At 34.8% G+C, this 11,121-nt stretch overlaps 1 protein-coding gene across 1 annotated transcript in view; it reads left to right on the forward strand.

Annotated features, from left to right (window-relative positions):
- The window catches only part of LOC103769189 (sentrin-specific protease 6-like), a gene marked incomplete at its 3' end in the record, with an annotated part of 32,178 nt that extends 21,332 nt beyond the window's left edge, over positions 1-10,846 (forward strand). Inside the window, exons 6-11 of the mRNA XM_008936365.1 lie at positions 671-741; positions 2,348-2,487; positions 5,756-6,158; positions 6,986-7,218; positions 9,905-10,075; positions 10,804-10,846. Of these exons, the coding sequence (XP_008934613.1) occupies positions 671-741; positions 2,348-2,487; positions 5,756-6,158; positions 6,986-7,218; positions 9,905-10,075; positions 10,804-10,846 (1,061 nt within the window). The remainder of the gene's footprint in view (positions 1-670; positions 742-2,347; positions 2,488-5,755; positions 6,159-6,985; positions 7,219-9,904; positions 10,076-10,803) is intronic.
- Positions 10,847-11,121: the final 275 nt, after the last annotated feature.

The raw sequence follows: 11,121 nt of genomic DNA on the forward strand, positions 1-11,121 counted from the left end.
AATTTGATAGCAGCATGATTTGACACACTTGGTGTAAATTGAAAATAGCTTTTACGAGACTCCAAAAATAATTTTATTACAATGCTTTCTGTTGCATTAATTTGCACAAACCCATGTGATACGTGCATTATGTAAATTATACCAATAAAAGTTTTATTATGCACTAATTTGCCTGTATTATTATATATTAAAAGCAAATATATAGGAATTATGTCTTCTCCTGTGGTGTTCTTTTTATGTTTTGACCACAGCAGTTTTTGTTGTCAGATCTCTTTCCTCTGCTTTGCATCTTCTCTTTCTGTTTTTTAAGATGTGGAATTTGTGGAACCTACTTTAATATTAAAATAATAATTTCTTTTTTTTTTTGGATTTTAAAAGTATCTATCTTGTACTACATGAATGAAGAGGAGATGCAGTCTTCAGTCTTTGAAGGCTTGGGTCTGCAAGTGGAAGACTCTTGAACTACTGATTACTATCAAAGGGGATTTAGATCATAAACACTTTACTGTAGCTATTCCTAGCGCTCTGGTAATAATTTTAAGTGTAAAAATAGGGTGTAATAGGATAAATTATTTATTTGTAGCTTTTAGATACATTTCAGGTTTATTTTGTTCATTGTGGCTAAATGATAACGGTGTCTGAATAACTGTATATCTAATTAATTTTCCAGAAAAGAATACCCACCTCGGCTTCAGAAAGTAGAAGCAGACCACATTAGGTTGCCACGGTCTCAAGAACTGGGTAGGTTTTGTTTAAGAGTTCTCATTTATTTTAAGTGGATTTTTTTTTTTTTTAATACCTGCTTTGAGCAGCAGGTGTGTTGTCAAACTTTGTTTAGCCTTCAGTATATGCATTTATATGCTTGTATCATGTTATTACAGAATTATACAAGTTTGTGCATGAAGGGAGGATTTTGCCCTTTTTGACAGATTTCTGTAACCTGTTCAGTCATGTTATGATTAATTCTAAAAAGCTTTAGTTATTTTAAAAACAACTGAAACTGGGAAAATTTAGGGTCATAGAGTTGTTGGAGATGGAGGAGATCTCTGGAGATCATCTAGTCTGAGCCCAAGCCCCCAGCTTGTTCTTGAATTTTCGACAAGGAACTTCTGTAGCACTGTTACTATGTGCAAATGTAACATGGTAAATAACTCTCAATATGAAGCATATTCATGCACTAAGGTAGTGAGCACAAGAGCCAGTATCAGCACTGCTCTGCACCTCAGCTGAAATATCTTCTTATGACACTGGTTAGGGACCATTGATGGAGATGCAATGGAGAAAATATAGTTTGCTTTGAGGTGTGAAAATAGTGAAACTGGGAAAGAAAAATCTCTGTTAGAACTTTGTCAGTACAGACAGATAGAGTTGGTGCTTAGCAATCTAGACTGGCCAGCTATTACGCTGTGCCTTTTTAGGTTAATTTAGGAAAAAAAACAAAACAAAAAAAAAAACAAAAAACAAAAACAAAAAAAAACCAAACAAACAAAAACAAACAAACAAACAAACAAAAACCAAACAAACAAAAACAAACAAACAAAACAAAACAAACAAACAAAAAAAACAAACACCTATTGTTGTTTCCTTTTTGAAAACGAGTCATTCTTCACTTTTGAGTATTATTCTACTAGTAGGATGCTTGTGAAACTATCAGTATGTATACCGAAAAAGTGTTAATATCTGTGTTAAAAAATACATGCTTAAAAAAGTTCCAGTATGGAGACTGCAATTAAACTAGTGAGTATAAATATCACTTTTACATTTACTGCTCTTTAAAGAAACTCTTGCTCTATACATTGGTAATTTATAGAGTTCTTTGTTCCTATACTCTTCCACTGTTTAAATGAATGCCATAATATAAACTAGTACATGGCAGTATAGTTTACTGTGTTAGCTGAGTCTTGTGTTGACGGAATAAATTCTAATTACACAGAACATTTCTAATTATTCTAAGTGCATTCACCAGCAGTTCTTTAGTGAAAATTACCATCAACATAATCTAGCAGATCCCTTCCTACTTTCAGTAGTAGGTGCTCCACTCTAGTTCTAGTGAAGTTAGTATAGATTAGTCCAAAGCCTCCTCCAAATACAGTAAGCTACAAACTGTCACCAAGAAACACTGAAATAGTATTAATAAAACAACATTTTCAGAGTTACTTTGGGGAATATTTTCATATTTATACAACAAATCGTGAGACACTTGAAGCAGTGTAGTTTGCTGGATGTTGAAAAAGGTGTTTATGTTTAGTTCAGGGTGGTGTATGTGAAGAAATACCTTGGTCATAATTATAAAAACATAAGAGCAGACATTTCTTTTTAACGTTTTTGCATTTTTTTTCCCTCCTAGACAGCATAATGGAAAACACAGAAGAGTCAGAATCGGAATCTGAAATTAAGAGAAAGGTGCAACAGAAACGTCACTGCAATTCGTATCAATCTGACCTGGCTCTATCTTCTGCTACAAAAAAAAGCTTAACTCCATTAAAGGTGGGTTAGATTTTAAAAACATGTAAACATGTTTAAAAGGTGATGCATATTTTACAAAGCCATTCAGTTGTAAAATGAGTTAATGTTGTACAAATCCTTAAGAGTTGGGAGAAAGATTTATGTAATCACATTTTTAAAAAATGTTATAGAGGTATTTAAGTGTTTATATTGATACTAGCTATGAAATATTTATTTTCTGATTTGAACAAACATGCTGCGATGGAAAGCAAAAGGATTTGTGTTTAAGTTGGTTGGCTGATTAATAAATCAGAAGCTGATAATTTTGGTTTGTGGTCTATGAAATAGAGGAATAATATTTTACTCTTTGAGATATACATTTTTTTTTTTTTAATGTCATGATTTTCTGTACTCATAACAATAAAGTTTGAGGTACTGCAAAGATAAAACAGTTTTCAGCCTGAAGAGGAGAGGAGCTGGGTCAGTTGTGGCTGGATTGTGGCCTGTGTGGGCCATTTGCAGTAACTCCTGCCTCTGAAGCAGAAGCTCTGTGTGCGTGTGGACGCGAAGTGTGCACTCAGGATATTCCTCCCTGTTACAAAGCCGTGCATGGTTCTGACTTCCAGAACTTCTTCGTGCACTGTGCACACGTGCAGAGTGAGGGCTGGAGCTGCGTGTAGAAGCATCAGCAGCTTGATGTCCTTGAGCCAGATCGTGTGCAGCTGACTGCATTGCTAAAACAAACTGTTCTCTGCCTCGCCGATAAAAAAACGACAGAGCTGATTAAGTTGTTCCAGGGGCATGATTTCATTTCCAAAGCCATCAGAGAGGTTGCACTTGTAAACAGCATTTAATAATTACATCTGGTACTCTTTCCTGTGTGTATTTTAGAAATCTTTAAAGTTGAGAACACCAGCAGTTATGAATGACAACTAGTAACTTTTTCTCAGACACAAGAGCTGAGTGCTTGTGGCAAAATATCAAGCAGTGACCTTAAAAAAGGCAAAACCCCCGTATTTTTCACACAATGTACTACGAGATTTCGAACAGGGATTGATAAAATTTGCGAGGTTACATCATTGTCAAACAGATTGATTTAAATTCAACCAGTGATTGAGAAAATGCCTAAATTGGTAACTGTATCAAGTAAGAACAGTATGTCCTTACTCTGTTCCCTCTGCTCCCAGACACCTTACCACTGGCCACTGTTGAAAGTACTGCGTGGGGCTGTATGAACCTTTACTCCCATCCCATAGGATAGTTGTGATCTTGTAAGACTTTATAGTTCATGGATAAATTTTGTGGTTATAGAACAGATCTTGCTGCAACTTACTAGCACATTTCTTCATTTTGTTTTCTTTTTTAAATGGGTTGTTTTATCCTTTATTATAGTAAAGGGATTTAACGCCATGCTTTATACATTTGTCGTGAGCCATGAGTTGCCAAAGTGTGTAGATTGATTGGAGGTTTATGGAACCTCTGAACAATTCAGAAGTGTTGTGCCAGAGGAGTTACAGAGATAACCAGCTGTTTGTCATGCAAAGTACAAATGGCTTTCACCTTACTAGACTGTTAAAAGTTGCAGTTTTTAAAGGAAGGAGAATATTCTGCTTCATATGTGCTTACTGAAAAAAAAAGATGAAAAATAACTAAAGCTTTAGAGACTGAAACTTAGAGATAGGGCAGTGTATTTGTATAGGGCATATAGTATTTGCATTTTGCAGGTTTCAAAGTTTAAAAAAATGCTGTATTATGCAAGTTATAAAGCAAACACATTTAGGTAGAACTCTTCTACTGAAGTAGCCATTTATCATAAAATAGAGTCTAGGAAGGAGTATGCTACTCTTAATGAGACACTGCTACTCCTACCATCAAGATGCAGGCTGTCAAACCATGGAAAGGAAGTTGAATTTAATGTTCTGATGTGTTGTTGAAGTAACAGGGTGCGGTTATTCTTTATCTAAGATCCTTCAGGTATGGTTGATAGTTTTCACTGAATATTTGAATGTCTGATTGAAATTCTTCAATGTGATTAGCAGTATCTTTGTAAAAACTACATCCTGTAACTGAGCCCTGAGGTCAACACTGGTTTTCATGTCACTTGTTATCTTATCCCACCACTTAGATTTTAAAGGTCTGACACATTTTATACACAGGGATTTTTTTTGCATCTGTTTCACTGTGGTTGTATGTAGCTCTTTTAATATGCAGAAATTTTGTAAAAATAACACATTCTTCTTGTATGAATTTTGTCCTTACCTTTTGTTTTTAAAAGTGTTTTAAGATCTCACTCTCAAGGGAGTCCTCTTTGTTGGAAAGGTGTTCATGGCTGGGGGTGAGGGGTTGCAAATTATGATAGCTATATTCTGAAAATTGGTTCAAAAAGGTTTTACTGGAATGTAGGCCTTTATTACCTTCAGTAGTTCACAGTACAGTGGTTATGTCATTTGAGCTCAGTGCTCCAGGAGGCAATAACATACATTAATGTCAGTACTAGAGGTGTCCCATATTCAACTGAGTACACATTCAGTAGCTTATGTGTTAGTAGTAAAACCCTTAGTGCAGAAGCACTTGTGATATGTAATGGAGTAGGAGAACACTGCATGTGAAAGAACCAAAACACACCTCTGACTTTGCAGTGGTAGAATACATTTTCATTCGTAGCCCCTGCTTTCCTCTTGAATGTTTGGGGAACTCCTTTTTATCAAGTAATTTTTTCTTTTCTGAGATACTGGACTCTAAAACAATGTATTTCCTTTCTAATTTTTCCTTCCTCCACCTCCTCTTGATTATTGAGGAGTGATTTTTCTGCATGCTTTGCCAAGCTGTTAAAAGAGATCTTTGGGAGGCCAAACGAACTTCATGACCTAGAGGCTGCAACCTCATGACGTTCATTTGTCTCTTTAGCATTGCTCTGTGGATACTTAGGTTACTTTATTTTTGGCCAATGAAACTATTTTTACAGAAATGATGTAACTGGACCTTCTTGCTGGTGGATATATATGTATCTGAACGGTGTGCAACCTTTTACATATGGAAAGAAATAATACAAGAAGGAAAATCTGAATTGCCCAACATTAATAACTTTTTAAAAATTGCCACAACTGATGTTTGTTCCTGTTAGAATATTTTTAATTTTCTTAAACAAAAAAACCCCCAGACTATATTTTACTGTTTGCCCTCTCTGCGTACTGTGACTGCTAATACAGTGGTATCAGTCTTCATTCTGAACTGTAATTAAATGAAGATTTGGAAATGGTATCTTTGTACTTACACATTTACTGATGCTGTGTTTGTGTTTTCGCCCTAGCTTTTGGAACAGACTGATTATTCTACTGATTGCCCAAATTGTGGGCAGGCAAATGAAAATCAGACCAAATGCCGACATTGTGAAAGTGCTGCTCTAAAGGATTTGCAAAGAGTCTCCAGACAAACTGTGACATTAAGTGAATCTGTGGGACCTTTATCACGTTCTTCAATACATCAGAATTCAACAGGACAAAAATCTTCAAGTACAGGGTTCAACACAAAGAAGTTTTATGGTTCTGCTGTTGGAAAAGGTCCGACGGATATTCTACTGAGTAATGAAGGTGTAGGACATTCTATGTTAAGACAAAATGGAAAAGTTGGTCTTATAACTGGGACGAAAAATCCTAAAATTACAGGAGGCTTAAGACAGAGGAGTACGAGACCATCTGAACTAAATGATCCAAGTAAGTACATTTTTATGAATATAGCCATAAAGTGGTAAAGAAAACTATTGTGTAATGATGGAAAGGTACTTGTAGTAATGCTTACATTACTGATTTTTGTATGGAATTTTTGTGTGTCTTTTTTTTTTTTTTTTTTTTTTTTCCTTTTCATATACTGAGGTACTGTGAAAGATGAATGTTGGGGAAGACAAAAATTCTGTCATGATTTGGTTGGTTGGTTTTAAAAGCCAGAAGTTGGTTTTAAAAGTTAGAAGAATTCCTTCATTCATTTTACCAAAGGGAAAGACAATCTTTGATTTTTATATATTTTTTTTTCCTCTTTTCCTTTTTGGCTATGCATTTATTTAAATGTCATAATTTGTAAAATGTTAATTTTATGCTTTCTCGAGTAAACTCAGTTTATAAGCAGGAAGGAACTGGAATTTGGGAAACAGTTTCTAGTTCCATGCTTAATTTACTAGACCGTGTTGTCTTACTGATTTGAACAATTTCAGTTGCAATTTCACTGTTGAATTTATATTAAGTTGTGTTATTCACTGTTAATTCTTGATTGAACCAAGAAATGTGCAGCCTCACTTCTGTGTCTAGAGGCAGATAAATTACACCCATTTCTTGCATAGTTAGTTGTGAGAAAGAAAAAATGGGGGAGAGAGTGCCTGCAAGCAGATTCCAAGTAAACATTAATGAGAGCGTAACCTAATGATAAATGGAGACTTTTATTTTGGCACTGCGGGACAGTTATATAAATTACTTCTAAGCTGTGACTTGAAAAGAAATTTCTGTTACAGAAAAATGTAGTGTTTGAGAATTTAATATTTTCTGTTTAGTTGTTTTGTCTAGTGATGATGATGAGGAGGAGGATAGTGGCAGCACTAGGAGAATGGAAAGCATTTCACCTCGTCCTGCAGATTCAGCCCGCTCCTCCCCAGCTCCTTCTACAGGAAAGGTGGAAGCAGCATTAAAGGAAAACAGTTGTGGAATAGAACAGAGAATAGGTAGTATAACAACAGATACAGAAATTGCAGTCACACTACCAAGAAAAGCAAGAATGAAAGATCAGGTACTATTTAATGCTTTGTTTAAAGAAAACAAAAATCAAATCATAAATGGAAAATGTGAAGGCTTGTTTTGCATTGTCATATTCATTTGCTTTTCTTATTCAGCAGCTCATTGAGTACTGTCTTTGCTTATATAATACTGGAAACATAAGAACATGTATTCATTATATTTACAAGTGTTCGCAATGATTTGAGTTATGCTTGTAACATAGATGCTTCTGTGTTGAATGTTTACTCTTTGAGACTGGGCAGGCTCAAGGACCTACTTAGTTTGCAGAAGAACCTCAGTACCAGCTGTTGCCTGGTAAAACTGCATAGAATCGTAGAATCACTGTGGCTGGAAAGGACCTCTAGGATCATCAGGTCCAACCACCATCCCAGTGCTTCCCTAACCACTAGACTATAGCCTTAAGTGCTACATCTGCTCGTTTTTTGAACACCTCCAGGTGTACAAAAGCATGTACAAAGTTAAACATGGAAAGAGACACTGGGAACTGAAGTGGCCCTTTGAAGTACTTTTTACAGCTGTTCCAATTAATAGCACTTCTTTTAAAGATTTAGTGGTGGGGCTTTTGTTTTTTAGTTGAGTACTGCTACAAATATTGGATAAACAAAACCAAAAAATGCACCGTGAGCAGACTATCTAAGTGCTGTCAAAGGGGACAGTTTTCACAGTATGTTAAAAATGTAACCATCTCAATAGCAAACCATTAAGAGGAATAAATTTTCTGTGGCAGCTGTTGTTGAATTAATAGTGTTGGTTAAGCTATTCTTGGGTCACTTGTCCAGTTTCACTATTGTGAGTTTGATTCAACAAGAGTGTCTGATCAGATTTCCACCTGCAGCCTCAAATCCTTTGTGTCTTCTGAGTTAGAATGCTGAAGTAATGAGGCCAAAACCATCACACTATGTTGAGATTCAGAACCCAACACTCTAGTGCAGCAATTGATTAAATGGTAGATGTTTATAATGTGGTGTAAAATTGGTTAACCACCACTATCAGTATAAAGCTGTGAACCTCTAGCCTACGTTAAAGCTGTGGGGCTGAAAGCTTGGATTGTAAGTAGTTTTTAATTTCAGTTATTCTGGCATTGTGTGCTGGATTAAATGGAAGTGTTGTACTGTGAATGCACTGGTGTCTAAGGCTTCTGAAACTCACCCAAATGGTTTCCTTTGTATATCCATATGTTCCTGTTCACTAGCCTTTAAGAACCAGTTGTAACCTTGGAAATTAACTGCACATTTTTGACAAAAGTAGAAAAGAACTTTGGAAAACAAGGGAAAATTCTTTTTTTTTTTTTTTTTGTGAAATTTAACACAAATTTTGCATTGATTCTAGGGAACTTACCGTGAGTTGCAGGTACCACAGTGTTTTTGTCAGCTATGATAAACAATAATAAAAGCTTTAAGAAGCTTTGTTCATTTTTCTCTCAATATGTTCACTGATTTTTTTTACCGAAGAGACTATTTTAATATAGCACCATTTTAATGTTTACTGTTTTACTCTTCGTCTGTGATTTAATTTTTGAGCTTTTAATAATATTCAGCTAGTCCAGCTGACAAAAATGATAAAGCTGTCTTCAACAAGAGTCCTAGGAAAATATTTTAATTACATGGATTTAGCATCTCTGCCTTCTGCACTGTATTTAAATGAAACATCCAAAAGTATATTTTGAATTACGACCAAGGTAGGCTAGTGATTAGGGACTTCAAAATAATTGTTGATATTTACTCTTTTTAAAAATATTAAATTGCTTAAAATGTTTTTCTGTGGGACTTTAATTGTATTTTGTAATCAAAAGAATGTTTAGTAATGGACAGCTTTGTGAAACAATACAAATACGAAAGAAAAGACTAGTGGACAGAAAATCCTTCAACAAAGTAAAGCAATATAAGAAGCAAAACAGCAATGAAATATATTAATCTGATGGATATCAGCTAGCTATCTTTCATCTTAATAGGTTTTTGTAAGATTGGCCTTTTGATAAACAGGAGACTTCACTGAGGTTACAGCTTCTGTCAGCATCTAGGGACTTTCTTGAACTGGAGCCAAACTCCATGTGGCCTTCTTTCAGTATTTAGTCTTCTGACCCTGGAATCTTTCCTAAAAACATCTTAATTGTTCTGTAGAGTTGCTTTAAGGAAGTTTGATTTGTCTTTTTTATTTGTCTTTCTGGAAGATTCTTCTCCTGATAATGTGGTGATGCACTGTACTCCAGTAGTCACTCAGTGTTTTCAGTCCCTAAAAGCTTGGATTAATAAAAAGCAAAATAAAAAAACTGAGCCACCAACATTGTGGTACTTATACAGTATTAGTGCTATAATATAAATGAATGAAAAATAACCTTGTTTTGCCAGGCTGCACAATAGTTCAAAATGAGAAAAACTGAACTGGTTTTGACAATTGTAGAAGCGTTATTTGTGGTTTGGAAATTTTAACTAAATGTCTGTAAGTGTCAACTTATATTTTTTTTCCTTGAATCTAGCAACATTAACATCTTCAGGTGTTCCAAAAAGTCCTTTAGGCAATTTCTACCTTCTGTTCATTTGGTTGAGGTGGATGCTATAGTAAGTAATCCCAATGACCAACAGAAAAGTAGCTGAAAATTTAGTCACTAGTTTTTAACAGTCTTGTTATGGAAATAAATCTTGGTGAGACATTCTGAAACCTTGCAAATTACTTTTCAGCTTGGGAACGTTGTGTCTACCACTCCAATAAAACGTCGTAAAGTTATTTCTCAAGAGATTTTAACAGAGGCTGTACCTCTAAATTATCAAAATTCCTGTGAAAGTGTCATTCTGAACTGTCGAAGTATACGAATAGGAACACTACGAAGAATGGTAGTGGAACCTGTGATTGTAAGTAAACTTGTTATTTGACATATCTCCCTTTAGTTTTTGTTGATGGTCATTGTTATTTTCACACCTGAACAACACAACGTTTTGCCTTGGTGGACAGTGAGTTTGTCTCTGATTTCAGTGGCAGTGGTTGCCAAAGAATCTCAAAGTAAGATATTGATAGGTGGGAGGGAGAAGCATGTATGCAAGTGAAGAATTTGGCTTCTGTAGAACAGTATTTTTTTTAATTAACCTTCTAAGTTAAATGGACACTTTCAAGGAGACATTAAAAGCTGGTTGCTTGCAGTAAGCCAGTTAAAACATGTACTTCTTATTGGGGTAACCACATAAATAGTAGAGAGGTGTTCCTTGCCCTTTCCACTTCTCTGCAAAACCCTATTGATTTATTTGCTTAAATACTCACAGATGACATTCTCTTTTGGATAATTTTATTTTTCCTTCCTATGATTTTTGGTGTTTTTCAGAGTATTTTAAAGCTTTTTGAAAACAGTACTTAGATCTTCAGTTTCAACACCCAAATATAACTCAAAGAGACACTGAATAGTAAAGAATATCCTTGCTTCCTTGAGTTTTAAAAAATGTACACTTGGGATTTTTTAAAAAAGACATTTTTATTTAATTTTTTTTTTTACTTAAGTGCATAATTTGTTTACTACCAGTTAAAACCCATTAAGTCAATTTTGGTTTGGAGAAGATGCGAAATCTTATTATTGTGTTGTCTTCCACAGTTTTGCCTGGATTATATCAAAATACGCCTAGAAAGTCAAGAAGGTGAATATATCTTTCATTTTATGTTAATATAGTTATTTCAAATGAAGTAACTTTGTCAAAGGAATTAACGAGTGAATCATAATGAATTGTTAATTCTGGTTTTGTTACATTTGTCATATATTATACTGAGTGCCTGTAGTCAGATAAGAGGAAAAAACCTGAGAGTATAAATAGACCTGAACTGCCTGCTGAATAAAAACCAAAATGATTTTGCATTATCTCTGCTTTGAGAGAAAGAAAATTCACAGATAGCAGGAATTAGCAGTTTGTGGTGT

The sequence above is a fragment of the Merops nubicus genome, unplaced genomic scaffold, assembly GCF_000691845.1.
Source record: "Merops nubicus isolate BGI_N331 unplaced genomic scaffold, ASM69184v1 Scaffold44602, whole genome shotgun sequence".
Taxonomy (NCBI): domain Eukaryota; kingdom Metazoa; phylum Chordata; class Aves; order Coraciiformes; family Meropidae; genus Merops; species Merops nubicus.